The 22795-nt window shown below is 44.0% G+C and overlaps 1 protein-coding gene across 1 annotated transcript; it reads right to left on the bottom strand.

Moving 5' to 3' along the window:
- Positions 1-2546: 2546 nt before the first annotated feature.
- Positions 2547-22471, bottom strand: kif5aa (kinesin family member 5A, a). The gene is made up of 27 exons (XM_039007478.1): positions 22343-22471; positions 16909-16996; positions 16550-16623; positions 16148-16252; positions 13184-13232; positions 13023-13078; positions 12774-12861; positions 12037-12161; positions 11640-11744; positions 11051-11199; positions 10613-10761; positions 10101-10285; positions 9385-9453; positions 7484-7690; positions 7085-7231; positions 6683-6871; positions 6081-6245; positions 5776-5921; positions 5516-5617; positions 5346-5406; positions 5083-5154; positions 4855-4959; positions 3526-3742; positions 3201-3366; positions 3007-3089; positions 2795-2822; positions 2547-2625 (listed from the first exon to the last, which is right to left on the bottom strand). The coding sequence occupies exons 1-27, from the start codon at positions 22469-22471 to the stop codon at positions 2547-2549; spliced, it is 3138 nt and encodes a 1045-aa protein (XP_038863406.1).
- Between the last annotated feature and the right edge of the window lie 324 nt (positions 22472-22795).

Here is a 22795-nt window from a genome sequence, read left to right as displayed (position 1 = left end):
CTGTGATTTAGCTCGGGATGAGCCACTGCACTTCATGAGCGCTGGAGGTGGAAAATTGACCTCTGTGTTTTATTGCAGTGATTTTGGATATGACACTGGGGTTTACAAGCCTTGCAACCCATTCGCTGTCCTCAACCAACTCACTGAAAGTGATGCACTGTCAACTGTGGAACCTTATAAAGACAGGTGTGTGCCTTTCCAAATCATGTCCATTCAATTGATTTTACCACAGGTGGATTCAAGTTATAGAAACATCTCAAGGATGCTCAATGGAAACAGGATGCACCTGAGTTCCATTTCAAGTCTCAGAGCAAAGGGTCTGAAAACTTATGTAAATAAGATATTTGTTTTTTATTTTTAATACATTTGCAAAAACATTTCTTTTTAAGTGTGTAGATTGATGAGGGAAAAAATGTATTTAATCATTTCAGAATAAGGCTGTAATGTAAAAAAATATGGAATACTTTCCTAATGCACAGTGCACTCATACTATATGCCCAGCACATATTGTGGACTTACTCAGTAACCATTCGGACAGTCTTCACTCACACAATACATTTCACAACACAATGATTCTTTGGACATGATTGTCTTTAATAACTTATTTCGGTAAGGGTTTATTTCTGCCAACTACAACACAATGATTCACATATTTTAATGAGTATATACAGAAATATGCATGTCGCACGATGAATCACATAACGAGCATATAGGCCTACAGAAATGAATACATACAGTACACATTATGGTTCCATAACAAAGTAATATTAGGTGGCTAATTTCCTTTCATTTAATCACATACTGATATGCAGTTATACTTACAAGTTGAACAATATTATCACATATGTTAGATATGCTAAAGTCAGACAGTGACACACTATTGTACTATAGACTGTAGTACAATTTCTCAAACATGTTACATCCAAAAACGACCTCAAACGGGAATCAAAACAATCATCAGGGGAAAGCCTGGTTCGAAATCATTCAGTCTTTCATGTATCCAAGTGGAGGAGGTTATGAGTCTTCGATCACTTAGCAATTTTGTTGTTAAATAGACAAGACATAGGTGGCCCCACTACACACTGTTATCAATCAGAGATCCTGAGATGCTGTAGGCTCCAGTCATATTGTTGATATTAGTAGGCCAACATGTGGGTCAAAGGGTCTGTTAGTGTTGACCTGAAGTCCACACTGTACAGTCAGACTACAGTCAGTGTACCAACTCTATACAGTGCAATACCTGTCAAAAGACCAACACAGCTCCAGCAACCGCTGGTTTTCTCTGTCCCGATTGGCTGATCAGGATTCTGACTGAGAAAACACAGCAGAGCACTGGAGAGTAAAGCAAAGCTGATATTACTAACATGCCACGGTTACTATAAAATGAAATGCTTTCAAACCCATTTCTGGTGGCAGCTCAGTTGGGAGAAGTTTGAAAACACATGGTGTTTTGTGGGTACATTGAATAACTTCATTTTTTTTATATAGAGGTTGAGAAACGTTTGACGTGATTTTGTTCCCTATAACAGAACACAGAGAGAACCGCTTGTCAAAATGCATTTTTTGAGGAGCAGGTAGAAGGGCCACTATTTTAAAATGAGAGACTATCTGATCAATAACCTCATGCTTTACTTCATGAAGAGGAGTCTTTGTATAAACAAACGAGTTCACTGGACAACACAACAGCTCGCTTCACTGCCTACAATCTACTAATATAACAACATCGGTTTTGGAAATGGCGCCAAAAGGTGTATCAGTAGAGCTAGAGGTAGGAAATACACAGATACTTCTATATGTACACACATGACTGCATGTTATGATCATGTGAAATCAGCTGTTGTCATTTATTGTTAAGGCTGTGTTAGACTCTAAAGGCCATAGAGCACGGCTGAGTTACACATGCCTCAGTACTGACTGGACAATGACATCGTACAGCTAGTACAAAAGCATCATAAACTCTGCATGACATCTGTAGCGGTTTAGCCCAGTTCATAGAAAAATTGCGTAACGCTGCCATGAAACATGCACAGATTCAGGTTGGCTAATTGGCTAGCTGGGCAACATGCAGAGTGAGATCCTTTGTTCGTAAGCCGACACGACGTCTTATAGGAGAGATGCCAGGGCATGGTTATGACGACGCTCTAGGTCAGCATTATGATGCCACTGTCGAGTAAAGTGGGACAGTACAGACACAGTGCTGGTCAATACCCATACAGGAGTATACACTACTATGTGTTCTAATCACAGGAGCGTATGAGTGGGTGGTCACCATTGGGAGCATGGGGCTGAGCTATTACAGTAAGACTTGGGCTACAGGGGGGCGTCATTGGCCACGTACGGGTGCAGGAGGAGGGACGCTAGACGGCGGCATGCAAATATATGGGAGAGGTACTGAACACAGTGTTCGGCCATCTGTGGAAAGAAAAGGAAATAGATTGCTAGGAGACTAGTTTCAAACAGGGAAGAGTAATTCATCCTTCGGCATGTGTACTGATGACATCATTTGTTGCGAGTTAATGCGTGCATGCGTGTTAGTTACCATGTCATTAACTTGCAGCGGTCTCCTGCTGAACGATGTAGAGTCTGCCTGGGTCGTCCACCTTACTGCCACAGTGCACATCACTCCTACACACACACACACACACACACACACACACACACACAATTCAGTACTGTAGTGTGGGAGAAGCAGCTCTGGTAGTAGTACTAATAGAGTAACAAAAGCTAGTAGTAGTGGCAATTAGTCTCATTGTAATGCTTGTACAATATACATTTGAGGCGCCGATATGCTTACCTGTTGTCATTGACGTCTACGGTGTTTCCTGTTCATGAATATAACAGGGAAGAGTGAGCATTAGTGTGTATAAAACAATTGTACTTTTTTTTCTGACAATCAATAACCTAATTACAAGCTCTTAGCTAGAGTAACATATAATGTACAGTGAAAAAAACAAACAGAACTGGTGACGTGGGTGATTGGGTGAACTGTATGGCTCTGGGACTCACCGTTATCCCTGTCTATGTTGAGTGGGTAGGACTCCAGCATGTCTGCGGGGTTGACTGCTCTGTAGCCCAGCGCTGTGGACACTCTGCTCAACACAGACAACAGGACACAGTCCCTCCTAAGTCTAATAACACACCAATACAAGTCAACTATTCCAAGCTAAATGAACTTAATACGAGCGTGAGACGGGACTCACGTGTTGGTCGAGACGGAGCTGATCTGAGAGATGGGTGCGGTGGTCTGTTCTGTGATGGAGCTCTGGAACAGGGCATTACTGTAGGTGTTCGCCGGCTCACTGACACGCGTGTAGAAGGGGTTGGTAGGAGAGCACACTGGCAGCTGCTTCGGTCGCACTGGTTTGGCTGCAGGATGACAGTAATGCTGAGGTCAATCAATCAATCACTCTTCCAATCATTATTCATGTATTATTCCGTTTATCAATGACTGCCTATGTAGCTCTCCATCCAATAAATAGCGCAGAATCACAGTCAGTAGAACTATATATGGAGTGGGTGCGCTACCGATCTGTGCCGCATGGGGGCGCCTCAGAGCGTTCTTGGTCCTCATGGCTTCTTTGATGCGGTCCACCTCCTGCTGGTAACGACGCCTGTCGATCATGGCGCCCTCCTTGGCGTCCCTCAGTGCCGTCTCCAGGGCCTTAACTCTCTCAGCAGTAGACCGAAGACGTTTCTCCAGCTTTGGAAGCTCACAGCGCAGATCTGCATTGTCACGAACCAGCTACAGAGAAACACAAAGAGAGAGAGAGAGGGGGAAGGGAGGAGAGAGAGAAGAAATAAAAGAGTGACACAAGGGAAGAGAGATTTATAGCAGGGAATACTGATTGATCAGGGGTGGATAAGGTAAGAGAGGGCGGGATGAGACTGGGTGACGCCAGTGTGAGAGAGATGAGGGGAGGTTGTACGAACAGGGAAGGAGAGGAGACTGCACACTGACCTTGACATAAAACGATGCGTTTTATGACTCATCAAAAGTGACATTTAGCCACACACGCCCGTTTTCTTTCAATATTATTGTGTCCCCTGAATATCTTGTGTCACGGAAGTATTTTGAATGGAAATGTTTCTTCTCTCATAACCCATAGCATGAAATCATGTAAACATTCAAAGATAAATATACGGTGTAACCTTTCCTCCATGGGTTCATGCCAGACTAAAACAGCTCCGAACCTGTCAGATAACACGTGACAACGTCTCCGTGAGTACGGCATCGCACAAACACACACATTCACATGCGGCTCACTCTTTTTCTCTTTCAAACATCTCTCTCCGTTTCAAACATCTCCGATGTACAACGACAAAAAAACGGCATGCCAAGAAAGAGTGTTAAGGAAGCATCGAGCCGTGTGTGTCCCTTTTAGAAGCCTTATGCGTAGCGCCAAAGGCAGAGGGACATTTTAGGTTAAAAAATATATACAGAAGAAAAGGGGATGTTTAAGCCTGCTGGGAGATGGAAGCGAAGGAGAAGCGAGGGCCTGTACCTGTCTGTGACACTCCATCACCTGCCGGGTGTGCTCTTAACACACAACAACAAGAACAACAACAGAAACCCAATACACACACACACATCCATGCTCACACACACTAAAAAGCACAAGAACAAGAGGTGAAAAGGGAATAGAAGCGAGACAGAGACAAGAGGAGCCAAGGGTAGAGGGCTGAGTGTGCGAGGGGGGGAAAAGGTTGAGAAGGGAACGGGGCGATGCTCGGTTGCGATGTAGGATCATGGCGAGTGTTCACACTTGGAGCAGGAGAGAAGTTCCTGGTGTGACCAGTAAGGTTTGACGTCATCAAAACAAGTCAGACTACACAACTATCCTGTGAGGCTCTCACCTGTTTGTGAACCTTTGTAAGTTGGTCCAGGTTATTCTCAAGAAAGGAAATCTTCTGTTTCTGGGTGCAAGGCCCCCCACTGTCATCAGGCTCCATTTCGGAACTCTGTGGAAGAAAGAAAATAATTGGAACAGAGAGAAATAAAGAGAGAGATGAAAGGGGGTTTTAGTGCCCTGCATAGTGATTAATAGGGGGCATCTTCTGTCTTTCCCGCCATCTCTCGCTCACTTTTTTAACCCGCGACGTGAGGTCTTGAACGAACAGCTTGCGCAGGTTGTGGAGGGTCTGGAGCTCCCGGGCCTGAAAACAGAGATGGAGAAGAAGAGTATCAAAAGGGAGGAAAACGAGGGAGAAAGTGGAGAAAAGAGAGGTGGAAGCAGAGAGAGAAGAAAGAGGCAGACGGGGCGAGAAAAGAGACGTAAGGGGCAATGAGGGAGAGAAGGAGGAAGAGAGGAGGGTTCTGAGAGCGAGACAGAGAGAGGGCCACTCACGACGGTGTCCTCCAGCCCTTTGAGGTCCTGCTTGGTCTGCTCATGGCGTTCATGCAGGAATCTGACAGGAAGAGAAAACGCATCGTCATCAGCAACATTCAAATCAGAATACATTTCTTAACTTTGTGACTTCACGTTGTGTGTTTGTGTTTGTCTGTGTTCAGACTTACGACAGTTCCTCCAGCCGCTCGCTCTTGCTGCTGTCCACGCTCTTCAAACGGTCAAAGTCGGCAAGCACCTGAGCCAACTCAATCTGCAGCTTCTGGTTATGACTGAGAGAGAGAGAGAGAGAGAGAGAGAGAGGATCATGTTTAATAAGAGAGAGAGGGACAAAAAATGGAATGCTTTTTACAGTGAAGTGAATATTTTCTTTTTATCTCATCAACGGCACTTAAACTGAGAGGGTTACAGTAGTCTTGATGACACTGACTCAGTGAGGTCATCGATGATCCTCTGCTTCTCGTTGATCTCATCCCGCAGACGGGCCATCTGCCTTTGTTGGAGACCACGGTGAGAGTCCCCCTGCTGCCGAGGAACCTTCTGAACCACCATAAGGAAAAGAACAATGTCAGAATCCTTTCATTTTGCTCATTAACAGGTGACATAATTAGCATTATTGGAATCAATGTTTACCTTGACGTTACCCTCCTCGGTCTCACCCTTCTCTCCATCCTTCTCCTCAAGCAGAGAGTTATCTGTAACATAGAGAGAGATCGGTAAGATCTGGTTTCCCACCCGGGGCCTGCTGATGTGAGGGTGGATGGTGTGTGGAGGTGTGTTACCCGGGTCCTGCAGCTTGGCCAGCTCCTCGCTGAGGGAGTCGTGGCTCTCCTCCAGCATCCTCTTCTTCTGCTCAACACTCTGCATGTACTCCGTCAGAGAGCGGATCTTCGTTTCATGCTGCGAACAGCCCACACAGAGTCACTTTGCGCACAAATACACTCCCATCTACACAGTTTATAAAACGTCTACACATTTTGTCAACGACATGACGGAAGAATGTATTCATTGTGTGCGGTGGTAAAGTGCATCTATGTATAGATCAGAGGGGGCTGGTGGGAGGAGCTGTAGGAGGACGGGCTCATTGTAATGGCTGGAATGGAATTAACGGAACGGAGACAAACGTGTGGTTTCCATATGTTTGATGTGTTCGATACCGTTCCATTGATTCCATTCCAGCCATTACAAGGAGCCCGTCCTCCTATAGCTCCTCCCACCAGCCTCCTCTGGTATACATGGTATCAACATACCATATGTATTTATATACATATGCTGTGTAGAGTATAGTCATTCTAGCTGGTTGTGATGTTTGCGTACACCGAGGTGCCCAGGCTGACCTGTGAGATGAGGAGCTGGCAGGAGGAGAGCTCGCGGCCCGTCTCCTCCATCTTGCGATGACACTCCAGCTGCAGGTTCTCCAGCTGGCGACAGCGCTTCACCATGGACTTGACCTCCGACTTGATCTTGCTGATGTAGAGACGGGCCACCGTGAACTCCTCCTCGATCGCCCCGCTGATCTCCACCGGCTGCAGCAGAGCGAGAGAGAGAGAGATTCGAGAAGGATGGGAGAGAGAGGGATTGAAAGAAAGGCTCACAGGGAGGGTGAGAGATGGAGGGATGAGGGGGAAGGAGATGAAGCGCATACTGTATACAAAACCTCTCTCTCTCTCTCTGCCCATCTATCTAACTATTCTATCTCAGTGGTTCCAGAGGGGCAGTAGGAGATGGAAGTAACTCACCAGCTTGATCTCCCCGTTGCCCACGATGGTGCTGAACTCACTTAGGTCCCTCATCAGGCCGTTGAGGACGTCAGCGATGCGCTTCCTCTGCTGACCACTCACTTCCTGCATGTGGGATAGCTCCGCCTCCAACTCCATCAGATTGGCCTGCACCGCAGACAGGAGAGTGGGACGAGATGATTGAACGAGGGCAGAAAAAAAAACGATAGATAGGCTACAGATTTCCGTGTGCAAAAATCAAATCAAAATGATGCCGCCACGTTGGCAGAGCTCTGGTAATTCCAAGCAGAGCAAAGAATCCATAAAGACCACATAGACTTCATACAGCACTTCATAGAAAGGCATTGTAGACTTTATGTCCGTTCTATGCCTTGTATTTCTATGCCCTGCTGAACCCACCATCTTCTGGGCCAACTGGTCGGCCAGCAGCTGGTTCTGCAGGCCTTTCTCCTCCACCTCCAGGCTCTTCTGGTCGTAGTTGATGGCCAGCTCCTCCAGTGCCTGCAGCACCTCCTTCACCTCTGTCTTGGCACAGTTGCTCTCCACCTGCAGGCGGCCCAGCTCCGCCTGCACCTTGTCCCCATCCCCACGGGACGACGCCAGCAGCTAGAAGACACACAGAGAGAGAGAGAGAGAATCACGTGAACACAGCCTCACAAACATGATCATACGTAGGAACACAGTACACATACTCGGACAACACACAATATTCGTAATATTCATATTTTACACAGTACAACCAGACACAAGACACACACAGATGGCCTGGATTTAGAATTGGCATGAGTCATCCTCTGTTGTTGCTATGACAACTGTTCAACTGAAAGAGATCTGCTGCCTAACTGAAAGGGTAGGAAATGGCTTGTAGCTACAGCCAAATGTATCACATTATGAACTACATTTAGGGTAGATATAGAGAGGATTCCAGGTTATTTGTTTGCTTGGTTATAATTCTACAACATCGTCTGTATAGGCCTACTGTACATCCCCATAAGATGTCACCTCTACCAATGAAGACAATTAAAGGATTCTACTTGCATATAACCCAAGTTTTAGCATGGACACTTCCATTGAGGGCTTCCACCATTTTAAAGTAGTCAACAGGTTGGGGATTCCTATGGGTTGGGAGAGATCAGCCAATGATCAGAGCATTGTCTTCATCTTGAAATTGGGTGCTATGGTCTGTAAATGGCTTTAAGCTATATCACTGCCATCCAGTGGTCACAATAAACGAATGACACACAAGAGCTGGTTCAGGACTCTAGCGCTGCAGGTGGCAGTACATCACCAATATTAGCTGTACACTTTTTTCAAACACAAAAGAAGAATCAAATGTCCTACTTTAAAATGGAGATAGCCTCAATGGGTTTTGACTAGATGTTATACAGCTACGGTCAGAAGTGAGTTTTTCGTAGCAGGTTAGGAGAACTTAGGCGGTAGGTTAGGAGAATTAGGTTAAGGTTAGGAAAAGGGTTAGAGTTAGGGTTAGCCTCGTTGAGAACCAGGCTTTCCGATCAGGGAAGCCTGGTGAGATCAATGGCTCAAAGGGGTGGAAAACCCAGAGTAAATCAGTGACGCTTCGCAACACTTCAAACCAATCAAATGCCTTGCTTGGGCGGAGCGCCAAAGGTGCTCAGCAGAGTAGTACCGTAGGAGCGACAGTACGTGAGGATGGCCAGGAAATCGCAGATGAAAAACCCCCATCATTTTTGTGGCGAACCCTACGACTCTTAACAGGAAACAAACATAACCTTTTGAGAGGTTGATCGTCTTTACTGCAACCGGACAACACACCGGCGGTCGGAAAAACAGTGACGAACATAACACGCAGCCACCCTTCTATGTGTGGGGAGGGTAAATGTAACATCCAATAAAAATGCAACCGTTGGAAGCCGGCGGAAAATTGTAGCCGTTTCGGCTGGTATACAATTATACAATATAAAATCCCCACATTTTCGCTGAACGTGCAACTTTTGACGTCACTTTGACATAAGCTGTATGCCATCTACCCATGACTGCCTAAATGCCGCTGCCCATGCTATAATGGCAGATATACAAAAGTGAGACCTCTTTCCATCTGTATGCCTCTACCACTACTCCCCCTAGCGCCCATAACACAAAGAGAACTATATGCTACGATACTATTATACCAGCATGTATAGATTCAGGATCATCAAGATTTGTATCACAATAAAAAGCTAACATATTTGTTAATGAGACCGTTGCGTGAACGAGAGATGCCTGGACAGAGATACATACATAGAGAGGGGAACCGAGCGTGTGTCCGAGTGTGTCCTCACCTCATCCTGATCCAGCATCTGCTCCTTCAGTTTCTCAACCAACTGGCACTGCAAGTTGATCTCATCATCCTGTGGGGACACGCACACACACACTATGGTCACTTGGTCTGCTAGTGGAAATATGGACGTTAGGAACACCTTGCTAATATTGAGTTGTATCCCCTTTTGCCCTCAGAACAGCCTCCATTTTTTTCGGGCATGTACTCTACAAGGTGTTGAAAGTGTTCCACAGGGATGCTGGCCCATGTTGATTCCAATGCTTCCCACAGTTGTGTTAAGTTGGCTGGATATCCTTTGGGTGGTGGACCATTCTTGATACAAACGGGAAACTGTTGAGCGTGAAAAACACAGCAGAGTTGCAGCTCTTGACACAATCGGTGCGCCTGGCACCTACTACCACACACTGTTGAAAGGCACTTAAATCTTTTGTCTTGCCCATTCACCCTCTGAATGGCACACATACCCAATCCATGTCTCAATTGTCTCAAGCCTGAAAAATCATTCTTTAACCTATCTCCTCATCTACACTGATGGAAGCAGATTTAACAAGTGACATCAATAAGGGATCATTGCTTTCACCTGGATTTACCTGGTCAGTCCATGTCATGGAAAGAGCAGGTGTCCTTAATGTTTTGTAACACTCAGTGTATGTAATACCCTTCAATGTGTGTGTGTGTGTATGGCGTGGTGTATGGTGTGTTTCAACAGGCCCCGACCTTGTCGTCCAGCTGCTTGTAGAGCTTGCGGATCTCCTCCTCGTACTTCTGACGCTCCTCCTCGGAGATGCGCACCACGATGGAGGAGGTGTCGTTGTCCAGGATCATCACGGGGCTCCGCTCCTCCGCCGTCTCCAGGCGCACCACGTCAGCAGTGGTCCTCTCCGTCTCAGGAACATTCTCCCCTGGAGGAGCAAGAAGAGTGGAGAGGAGGTGATGCGTCAGCAGTCTATGTCAGCTCTTAAGAGAATTGACTTCCTATTCATCGGTCTAGCTTTTTCCAGGAAATGAAATGACCGTGTGCCCTTTGCTCCCAACCTCAAGCAGAGTTCAAGGAACATCAAGAATATGCATGAAAAGCATGTTCTTTTTAAAGTATATTAACAGCATAAATTCAATCAACATTTAGGAGGGAAAAAACTATCATTATTAACAACAAAACAAAGACTTAGACTAGGAATCCTCAACCATGATAAATGCTCTCCGGTTCCGTGTATTACAGTACGTCTCACCGTTCCTCCAGCGGTTGAGCTCAGCCTCCAGCCTCTGAACCGTTTCCTTCATGGTTTTGTTCTTCTCCTTCTCCTTCTCGTACTTCCTCTTCCACTGATCGGCCGTCAGCTCCAGATTGACGGAGGCCGTGTTCCTGATGGTCTTAGCGCTGGAGGGCAGGGGGGACGTTATTGACATTAACGACACGGCTTCTATTCGTCGCGCCAGTAATATCTGCATATTCAACAGCTTATACTCATCATACCAGTAATATCGGCATATTCATATTGGAACAAGTGAATATGAATACGGGTTAAGGAAATATTGCATGCAAAATCATTTGACTACGGACATATTGGTACATTGGCCCTTTCTGTGCAGAACTGACAGCTGACACTGCTGACATGGTACATTGTCAACGCAGGGAGAAGACAAGATGGGGGCAAAGTGTTTGTTACCGTTGTCCAAACATCAGGGTGGACTTGGTCTCAGCGTCGTTGAAGCTGGACGGAGAGCAGCAGATGAACATGGTGGTCCTACAGTTGCCACCCAGAGAGTCCTGCAGGATACGGGTCATCTTGCTGTCACGGTATGGCACGTGGGTTTTCTAGCAAACAAAACAGAGGAAGAAGGGATGAAGTGAGTAAGTGCACTCTTCGAAAGAAAAAAAAAAGGGTTCCTAAAGGGTTCTTCGGCTGTCCCCATAGGACACATGGAACCCAAAAGGGTTCTATCTGGAACCAAAAGGAATCTGCCTGGAACCAAAAAGGGTTCTTCAAAGGGTTCTCCTATGGGGTCAGCCGAAGAACCCTTTTTAGGTTCCAGATAGCACCTTTTTTCAGTTGACGGCAGAGTAAGGCCAGGAGAAGGTTGGCATTGATAGGTGTGTGTGGTGAGTTGGCATTGACCAGGCTTCAGGTGGGTTATGGCATGGATGGCAGGGAGATGATTGTACAGTGAGTTGGTACTGATGGATATGTGTAGGGGCTGGATCGACATTAGGGTGACAGGTGTGTAAGGTAGACGGCTTCACTGTCCTGGACTCACCGTCCCTTCAGCCAGTGCAGAGATTACGTTGCCCAGGGCTGACAGAGACTTGTTGATGTTTTTGGCCTCATCAAGAACGGCACCCGCAGCGCCCGTTTTGCTGACCTGAGAGAGAGAGAAAGAGAGTGGCGGCAGAGATAGACACAGCGGGACAGGTGCAAAGAGAAAGAGAAAGAGAGCGAGAGAGATAGAGAGCAATAGAGAAAGAGCAAAGGAGCGAGAGAGACTAAATTACTGACTGTGACTCAATGACCTTTGGAAAGGTCAAAAACACCAGTGTCACTGTGCTTATAATATCCGCTCTGTCACAATGGCATATGCAGAGTAGACTGACCCATAGTCTCACTCACCTCAGCCCAGCTAGATAAACCAGACAGACAAGGATGTGAAGTCTTACCTTCTCACTACCAGCCAAGTCCACCAGGTAGAGTTTCCCACACAACTTCTGCTCCGTCTCCACGTGCTCCTGCTTGATGTTGATCAGGAAGATGCTGTGACTGCGAGAGCTGTGCTCATTCATGTCTACGAGGAGGGAGAACAACATGGAGGCGAATGAGCACCTTCATGTCAATATGCACAACGTCTAATCTAGTGTTTACAGGGATTGATTTACATGTGGATTGTTTAATGAATGCTTTTCCGGACGCATAAGGTGAATTTCACTGATATAAGATTCAAATGATCGGTATGTACCCGACCGAACCTTTTTCAGGACAGAACTCATACCTGAATCCTTCTCCTGACGCGACCTACAGTCCCCAGAATAAGGGCTCATGTTACTTATCTGTTCCTATCTTATTGCACCAACTTAATAATGTCAGACCTGAGCCCGTTCCTGTGTTATCACTAGTTTACAGTGAGAGTATTACACCAGCCAGCAGACACCCAGTTGGACCATTATAATTGTGAACGTCCTTCGAATAGAGATGCTGCTTGTAAGCAGAACACATGTGAGAAGAAGTCCTGTTATATAAGCCATATAACGAGCCACATGACCCAACTGTCATGAGACACTCGACTAACCATGCAACTCTCCTGCTAGCAGAAGGACGGGGCACTGGATTCACTGCTAAAAAGGAGAGGGGTGGGAATGAAACGGAACGGACGAATGGAGAGAACATTCTGAAGACTTACTGGTGACGGCAACATGGCGGTTGTTCTTCCCCTCGTCAATGACATCCATGACCTCATCAGGGCTGGACACAAAGCGCTCGGTGCAGCCCTACATCACAGGGAGGGGGGAGGAGGGAGAGATGACAGCCGAGTGCGATGATAAAGGGTTAATAATGAATACACATGCTCCTCTGTTCTTGGAAAACATTAGGAACCGTTAGGAACCGATGTAGGTGTAGTCGGTGACAAGTGGGCCTCGTCAAAACCCACCTTCACATATGGGATCTTGTTCTTATCCTCATGAACAGCCAGGTTAGTCTTGGTCACTAAAAGATACAGGAACAACCTTTAGGTCAGACCATTTTTGAAGAAGATTTGGCTTTGTCATGGCATTAGATGTGGACTTGGTAAGTAAAGAACTATGCACAAACCATCCAGCAGATCCCGAATTTTGTCCATATAGACTTCAAAATATGAAACCTAAGCACAGGAAAGGGGAAAGAGAAGATAACCTCAATCAAGTCATCCATACCGTGGCTCCATGTAAGAGCACCAAGTCATTGCGGTATACAAATGGAGGATTACTCATACACTCTTAGAAAAAAAAGGTACTATCTAGGACCTAAAATGGTTCTTCGGCTGTCCCCATAGGAGAACCCTTTTGAAGAATCCTTTTTGGTTCCCGGTTAGAACCTTTTTGGTTCCAGGTAGAACCTTTTGGTGTCCTTGTAGAACCCACTATGGAAAGGGTTCTACATGGAATCCAAAAAGGTTCTACCTAGGCCTGTGGCGGTCATGACATTTTGTCAGCCAGTTATTGTATTGCAAAAGACTGCTGGTGTCATGGTAACTGGCCGTTAATGAACATAAACAGGTTTAGCATCTCCAGGCCTCCACACCTAGAGGCCTTTAGAAAATGTACATTTAAAAATGTCTAATAAATCAATTGAATGTACACCATCAAAATAAATCCATTGTTTATTTTCGGCAGGTCTAAAGAAACATTACGATGTGAAGAGAATGTATTTCAGAAGAACAGAATATGATACTACTGTATGTTATCCGGCTATGCGCCATGCCATAGGCTGTAGGCTTGTTCATTTAGCAGACAAGATATGCTTATAAGTCCTGTGTCATTATTTTACATTATATGATTTTACAGTAAGAAGAATATAATTGAACTTGAGCTGAATACATTTTTCCCATTCCGTAGCGAGTGTGCATAAGAAGTGGCTATGTTGAGCGTAAAAACGATCATTTGAAACAGGTCCTATACGTTTAGAGTTATTTGGCAACTTTAGTTGTGAATGAAGCAAACCGTAGAATGTTTTAGAAATCAAGACATATATGGGCTGCATGATGTGACCTACAGGCTATTGATGATTTGAGAAAGAAGCAAAAAAAGCCTGCGCTCTGATCCTTCCCTCAGGCTGCACACGCTGTTCTCTCGTCAAGTGATCATATTATCACCCATCGGACTATTCTCAATTTAATTTTGTCTTTACTAATATGTCAAATTTGTTTCGATTTTGAATGACCCATTATCAAATGGGCCTGGGGAAAAAAGACGTCATCTGTATGCACTCTAATAGCAAATGGAGCCCACATTCACTCAGGTTCGTTTTTGACTCATGCCGGGTAAGCTACTCTGGTTATTTCACTTCAACATGACAGGTGATATTCCGCCCAAACTCTGTATGCCATGGGCTCTCCAACCCTGTTCCTGCAGCTACCCAGTGATTCATTTGGGAAACTAAGTGAAATCTGTCCTGGAAAATCGATAGTAAAATGTTTTCACAACTAAATATATTTCATGAAACTGTTGACAGCTCCTCTCTGCTCGCTTGAGAAAGTAATGAAGGAGAGAGGGGAGGAGATGGAAACGCACGGTGGTGAGATATTCTGCCGATAAAGGTAGCCTAATGTGTCACCCTATTACTACGCTATTCAAAATCAAATACAAATTCACTATAATTGTAGGATACGTCTGTAAGCCGCACTGCACAATCAATGAACCAACAGCATCGCCTAGGCCTATAGCCTACGTTCTCTCCTAGACTGGATAGAAAGTTTGGAGTGTGGCATCATGTAACCAGTCCATCTAGAATGCATAATAATATAGTTCACACTCAAAGGCGATTACCAGAATTTGTTACATTTTGGAGTATAGGCTAGACCAAAGACATCACAAGCTCTTTTGCACACCAGTATCACTCTACTTGCACATCATCATCTGCTCATTTATCACTCCAGTGTTAATCTGCTAAATTGTAATTATTCGCTCCTATGGCCTATTTATTGCCTACCTCCTCATGCCTTTTGCACACGCTAGACTTTATTTTTTCTACTGTGTCATTGACTTGTTTATTGTGTTATTGGCTTGTTTATTGTTTACTCCATGTGTAACTCTGTGTTGTTGTCTGTGTCACACTGCTTTGCTTTATCTTGGCCAGGTCGCAGTTGCAAATGAGAACTTGTTCTCAACTAGCCTACCTGGTTAAATAAAGGTGAAATAAAAATGTTAAAAAATCAGTTTTGACTTAAATCAGTTTTTGTGTATGTTTTTCTGCCATTCATAATATGTGGTAGGCTATGTACTGTATAATAGCACAATCCTTCTTTTTTTCCGAGGTTGGGCTCATATGCATAAGCTCTAATATTGTGTATGGGTGTTTTGAATTAATCAAAGTGCGGTCCATTTCGTTGTTAGGCTTTGAAACAACATCTACAACGACCATGTGTTCCACTTCTTTCTTCAAATGTATTAATCACAGTGGAGTGAGTTTTAAAAGTGTAACAGTATAGCTTCCGTCCCTCTCCTCGCCCCAACCTGGGCTCGAACCAGGAACCCTCTGCACACATAAACAACTGACACCCATGAAGCATCGTTACCCATCGTGCCACAAAAGCCGCGGCCCTTGCAGAGCAAGGGGAACAACTACTTCAGGTCTCAGAGCGAGTGACGTCACCGATTGAAATGCTATTAGCGCGCACCACCGCTAACTAGCTAGCCATTTCACATCGGTTACAAAAGCACATACTGCTTTGATGATAAGTGTTTAAGGACATTTTTTTCTTGCATTTGCATTGATGTCAGAGTGGTTAGAGAGACAATAGAACCCTGAGTACCAGGCCTTTAGCGACCTGATGATTGTTAGCGAGTTTGGGTATTACCAATGTCCAGAGTACATAAAAGGAGATTACTGTGACCATGGTCACGTGGAATCTTACTGGTATGATAGTAATATGGTCACCGCAACAGCCGAAGTTCTAACTGCAACCAAAAATGGTGCTTCTATGGGGACAGCCGAAGAACCTTTTCCTAGAGTGTAAGGGATCAACAAAAAAAACGAATCATCCTATATATGGATGAGGAGATGGAGATGAATCCAAACCTTGATGTGGAACTCCAGGTTCTCGTCCATGCCAAAGATATGGTTGAAGATGTCCTCTGCAATCCTGGGGATGATGCCCATCTGATTGGGGTCATGCAGCTTCCCCTATAAAGACATACTGTGCAGTCAGTCTCTGGAGTTTGAGAGGTTAATACCTGTTATATATTGTATGAATATTAAAATCCTCATATCATTATCAGCAGTATTTTTCCAATACCATGTACTAGATGGGGTGCAAATGCCCCCAAAGCAACATCCGGGGTATTACATTTAGATTGAAACCAAACGGGAGCCAAATTTATGCTGATTTATTGAGTTATTTCATAATGGGAGATCATCACTTTTTCAGAAGTATTTGAAAATACTGTATTATGCATATAATTGCAATGACTCCCACTGTACCTCCATGGTGTGAGTCTTGCCGGAGGCGGTCTGTCCATATGCGAAAATAGTGCCATTGTATCCACCCAGAACATCTATATAAACAGAGGGAAACCAAGATAATTTGAGGAAATTACAGAAATGAAAAAATGTCTTCAGGCCTTCAGGTTTGAAAATAAGAAAGACACCAATAACCTTTAATATGAACACAGTTATGGGAAACAAAGGCAGCAAGTAGGCTACTAACGTGTGACGTCGCCGACTGATTTAATCAATTGATGAGTCAGAACCTCACATTGACTTCTCTTTTGTCTCTCTAATACACCTCCACGGACTGTGTGTGGATGTTCATTCTGCCATTGGCAGTATTTTTTCCTTACCCTTGACAATCTGTTTAGCACAGGTATTGTAGACCTGCTCCTGAGTGGTGTTGGTGGGAAAAACCCGGTCGAACACGTATGACCGTCCCTGGGAGACACAAAGAGATTTTAGGTCAGTTTTGTAAACCAAATACTGTAGCTATTATTTGGAATACACAGACCAAGATGAACCATGGTATAGACATACTGAAGTGGAAAATAACGAGGGACATTTTCTTGTCTCCAATTGTCTTTCCAACTAGCATTGCTATTTCATTTATATATCCCAAACAAACAAACCATGGAAAAGCAATCAAGTTTGTTCTTGGTTCCTTGTTTATGGATAGTGATAGATGATTTATGTATGTCAATCACTGAATAAATTAATGGGACAGACGAAAAAATATGCTCAGACACAACAAGGACAAAAACCAAAACTGTAGCAAAATAATCCTGTGACCTAGGATATAGACTGTAGGTAATACTGTTTAATCTGTCCAGTGCTTACACAGTCACTATGCATGATCACTGACGATGATGAAACAGCCTGTAGGGAGGAGGACAGAGACCTGGCAGTGTGGTGCCATGACAACAACCTCTCCCTCAAAGTCAGCAAGACAAAGGAGCAGATCGTGGACAACAGGAAATGGAGGGCCGAGCACGCCCCCCATCCACATCGACGGCGGCCTGTAGTGGAGGAGGTCAAGAGCTTCAAGTTCCTCGATGTCCACATCACTAAGGATCTATCATGTGCCAAACGCACCAACACAATCGTGAAGAGGGCACGACAACGCCTCTGCCGCCTCAGAAGGCTGAAAAGACTTGGCATGGGCCCTCAGATTCTCAAAATGTTATACAGCTGCACCATTGAGAGCATCTTCACTGGCTGCATCACTGCTTGATATGGCAACTCCAGTACATCATTGGGGCCGAGCTCCCTGCCATTCAGGATCTCTATACCAGGCGGTGTCAGAGGAAGGCCCTAAAAGTTGTCAAAGACTCCAGCCAACCAAGACTGTTCTCTCTGCTACCACACGGCAAGCGGTAGCAGAACCAACAGGACCCTGAACATCTTCCACCACCAAGCCATAAGATTGCTAAATAGTTAGCTACATAGTTAACCAAATAGCTACCCAGACAATCTGCACTGCCCCTTTTTGCACAAACTACATAGTTAACCAAATAGCTACCCAGACTATATGCATTGACCTTTTTTGCACAAACTTATCACATACGCTGCTGCTACTCTTTACTATCTGTCACTTCATGCCTAGTTATATGTACAGTGCCTTCAGAAAGTATTCAGACCCCTTGATTTCTTCCCCACGTTTTGTTACTTTACAGCCTTATTCTAAACTGGATAAAAAATATAAAAAATCCCTAGAAATCTACACACAATGCCCCACAATGACAATGCCAAAACAGTATTTATTTTTTTGCAAATTTATCACAAAACAAATACAAAAATAGCTTATTTACATAAGTATTCAGACTATTTGCTATGCTATTCGAAATTGAGCTCCAGTGCATCCTGTTACCATTGATCCATTGAGTCCACCTGTGGTAAATTCAATTGATTGGACATGATTTGGAAAGGCACACACCTGTCTATATAAGGTCCCACAGTTAACAGTGCATGTCAAAGCAAAAACCAAGCCATGAGGTCGAAGAAATTGTCCGTAGAGCTCCGAGACAGAATTGTGTCGAGGGACAGATCTGGGGAAGAGTACCAAAAAATGTCTGCAGCATTGAAGGTCCCCAAGAGCCCAGTGGACTCCATCATTCTTAAATGGAAGAAGTTTGGAACCACCAAGAGCTGGCCGCAATCGAGGGAGAAGGGCCTTGCTCAGGGAGGTGACCAAGAACCCGATGGTCACCCTGACAGAGCTCCAGAATTCCTCTGTGGAGATGGGAGGACCTTCCAGAAGGACAAATCCCCCAATCAGGCCTTTATGGTAGACTGGCCAGACGGAAGCCACTCCTCAGTAAAAGGCACATGACAGCCCTCTTGGAGTTTGCCGAAAGGCACCTAAAGGACTCTCAGACCATGAGAAACAAGATTCTCTGGTCTGATAAAACCAAGTGTCACGTATGGAGTTAACCTGGCACCATCCCTACGGTGAAGCATGGTGGTGGCAGCATCATGCGGCAGGGACTGGGAGACTAGTTAGGATCGAGGGAAAGATGAACGGAGCAAAGTACTGAGAGATTCTTGATGAAAACCTGCTCCAGAGCTCTCAGGACCTCAGACTGGGGCGAAGGTTCACCTTCAAACCGGACAACGACCCTAAGCACACAGCCAAGACAACGCAGGAGTTGCTTCGGGACAAGTCTCTGAATGTCCTTGAGTGGCCCAGCCAGAGCCCAGACTTGAACCCGATCGATCATCTCTGGAGAGACCTGAAAATACCTGTCAGCGACGCTCCCCATCCAACCTGACAGAGCTTGAGAGGATCTTCGAGAGAAGAATGGGAGAAACTCCCCAAATACAGGTGTGCCAAGCTTGTAGCGTCATACCCAAGAGGACTCGAGGCTGTAATCGCTGCCAAAGGTGCCTCAACAAAGTACCGAGTAAAGGGTCTGAATACTTATGTAAATGTGATATTTCAGTTTTTTTGGCAAATTTTTTTTGCAAACATTTCTAAAAAACAGTTTTTGCTTTGTCATTATGGGGAATTGTGTGTAGATCTATGAGCGAAAAAAACTATGTAATCCATTTTAGAATAAGCATGTAACGTAACAAAATGTGGAAAAGGTCAAGGGGTCTGAATACTTTCCGAATGCACTCTACATACCGTGCCTTCAGAAAGTATTCATACCCCTTGACTTATTCCACATTTGTTGTGTTACAGCCTGAATTAAAAATGGATTAAATAGATTTTTTTTCTCATCAATCTACACACAATATCCTATAATCACAAAGTTAAAACATGTTTTTAGAAGTGTTTGCATATTTATTGAAAAATATATACAGACATATCTCTGAGTCAATACTTTGTAGATGCATCTTTGGCAGTCTTTCTGGGTAAGACTCTAGCAGCTTTCCACACCTGGATTGTACAATATTTGCCCATTACTATTTTATTTATAATTCAAGCTCTGTCAAATTGGTTGTTGATCATAGCTAGACAACCATTTTCAAGTCTTGCCTAGATTTTCAAATAGATTTAAGTCAACCCGGACACTCAGGAAGATTCACTGTCTTCTTGGTAAGCAACTCCAGTGTAGATTTGACCTTGTGTTTTAGGTTATTGTACTGCTGAAAGGAATTAATCTCCCAGTGTCTGGTGGAATCAGACTGAACCTGGTTGTCCTCTAGGATTTTGCCTGAGCTTAGATGCATTCGGTTTCTTTTTTATCCTGAAAATTTTTCCAGTCCTTAACAATTACAAGCATACCTATAACATAATGCAGCCACCACTATGCTTGAAAATATGGAGTGTTGTACGTAGTAATGTGTTGTATTAGATTTGCCCCAAACATAACACTTTGTAATCAGGACAAAAAGTGAATTGCTTGCTCCATTTGTTGCAGTATTACTTTAGTGCCTTGTTGCTAACAGGATGCATATTTTGGAATATTTTTTCTCTGTACAAGCTTCCTTTTCACTCTTGTCAATTAGGTTAGTATTGTGGAGTAACTACAATGTTGTTGATCCATCCTCAGTTTTCTCCTATCAAAGCCAATTAACTTTGTAACATTTTTTAGTCACCATTGGCCTCATGTTGAAATCCCTGAGCGGTTTCCTTCCTCTCCGGCAACTGAGTTAAGAAGGACGCCTGTATCTTTGTATTGGCTGGGTGTATTGATACACCGTCTAAAGTGTAATTAATAACTTCACCATGCTCAACGGGATTTTTTTCAATGTTTTTTTTTATTTTTATTGTTACCCATCTACCAACATGTGCCCTTCTTTGCGAGGCATTGGAAAACCTCCCTGGTCTTTGAGGTTGAATCTGTGTTTGAAATTCACTGCTCGACTGAGGGACCTTACAGATAATTGTATATGTGGGGTACAGAGATGAGGTATTCAAAAATCAGGTTAAACCCTATTATTGCACACAGAGTGAGACAATGCAACTTAATATGAGACTTGCTAAGCTAATCTTTACTCCTGAATGTATTTAGGCTTGCCAAAGGGGTTAAGATTTTATTAATTAGTAAAAAATATTGAAATACCTAATTCCACTTTGACATTATGGGATATTGTGTGTAGGTCATTGAGAAAAAAATCTACATTTAATCCATTTTAAATTCAGGCTGTAACACACCAAAATGTGGAAAAAGTCAAGGGGTGTGAATACCTTCTGAAGGCACTGTCTCTACTTCAATAACCTCGTACCCCTGCACATCGACTCGGTACTGGTACCCCTTGTGTATAGCCACGTTATCGTTACTCATTGTGAATCTATGATTACGTTTCACTTTTCTGAAGCAGATGACACGTCGCCAAGAGCTTGACATGGCTGGTCTTGAAATGGGGAAATCATTCAGAATGCATTGTAATAGTTAAAGGATGATCGTTCACATGTCCATTGTTCAATAGGCCTACATTGAATATCACTCCCTTCAGAAAAACATAACAAAACTAGCCTGAAGCTGACCCATTCACATCACTAGCAATGCAGACGCATCGTCATGAACAAAAATCATTGTCCAGAGTGAGGCAGTCAGTCTGGCACAGAGGTGGAGTGAGTCGGTTCTAAACAGGAGAATAATTATTGATCCTCTCCTCCATATGCAGTTAGAGAACAGATTCTTGGCCCACTGTAAAGAATTATGACTGAAGAGAAGGTCAGCCAAAGGTGTGTCCCTTAACGTCCTCAGTTAAACTGTAAATAAATCCACTCTCTCATTCCACTCTGCCCTGGCCCTGAAGAACCCAACAGACTAGTAGGCCTGTCTGAGGAGGGATGATTGTGATACTGTGGCGTACAATATGTATGTGCCATTTATTACATAGGCCTAATACAATCCCTGCCTATACATTTAAAGTACCATTGCAATTACATATACGAACCAAATCATTACAATGAGAATAACAACAGCATATTGTTGCTAAAATAACATTCGAGCAATATTAGCTATTGGCACGCTATGTAGACCATCCATATAGGCGGCGGACTGTAGTAAATATCTTGAGGCCATTTCCATTGAAAGGGGTTCATTTCTGTTATCAATAACCTAAGCAAGTACAAGGTTAATGTACATTGGTAGGTTATTGGATATGAGGCCTGATATGTAGCCGCAGTAAATACAACGTGTTAGGCCTATACACTGGGGGGAAATCAGAGCCGACTGCACTGAATGTTCAACTGATGCCTACGCAGTTTACATAAATTATTACAGTCAAGTAGCCTAATTTTAATCACAAATTATTGCTATTGGCAGTCCAAACGAAAACAGAAAAAGTTAATAATTTCTTAAGGAGCATATCAGAAACAAAGTGCCTTACCCCAACGCTGACACTGTCATCTCCCAGAAATGTAGGAATAAATTGATCCCCACGCAGAATCTCCGATTGATTCAGAGGGCGAAAGCGACACAACACCTTGATATTACATTCGGAGGTTACATCCGCCATTGCGCAAATTAAATTGACGGGGTTGGAATAAACTAGTCGAGAATCACAATTTGCAGGCCCAGTCGACTGTAAAATAAGTAATGACAGATCTGCTTGGATGCTAAAAGATACGTCCTTAATTCTTATGTCTTCAAGGCTGAAAAAGATTGCAGCCCAGAGGTAAAGCTTGACAGTTAACTACGGATGAATTACAATTTAGAGACCAAAAATGATGCTTCGAGCATGTCGCAGCAAAAATTTCCTATGCATATAAACTCTAGTTAAAATCGCAGTGGGTTACATCATTGTAAGAATATATTATAATGTCGAATTCATCCTCTGGCC

The sequence above is a fragment of the Salvelinus namaycush genome, chromosome 14 (assembly GCF_016432855.1).
Source record: "Salvelinus namaycush isolate Seneca chromosome 14, SaNama_1.0, whole genome shotgun sequence".
Taxonomy (NCBI): Eukaryota; Metazoa; Chordata; class Actinopteri; order Salmoniformes; family Salmonidae; genus Salvelinus; species Salvelinus namaycush.
Note: the sequence above shows the minus strand (reverse complement) of the source record. Positions and strands in the feature narration are given on the sequence as shown.

Excerpts from the sequence above, each read along its gene's own strand:
- kif5aa (XM_039007478.1), bottom strand. The coding sequence starts at position 22,471 with ATGGCGGATGTAACCTCCGAATGTAATATCAAGGTGTTGTGTCGCTTT. Across the intron at positions 10,762-11,050 it reads ACCCTGATGTTTGGACAACG|CGCTAAGACCATCAGGAACA; the intron begins GTAACAAACACT and ends CCTGCCCTCCAG. Across the intron at positions 3,743-4,854 it reads TTACAAAGGTTCACAAACAG|CTGGTTCGTGACAATGCAGA; the intron begins GTGAGAGCCTCA and ends GTTTCTCTGTAG.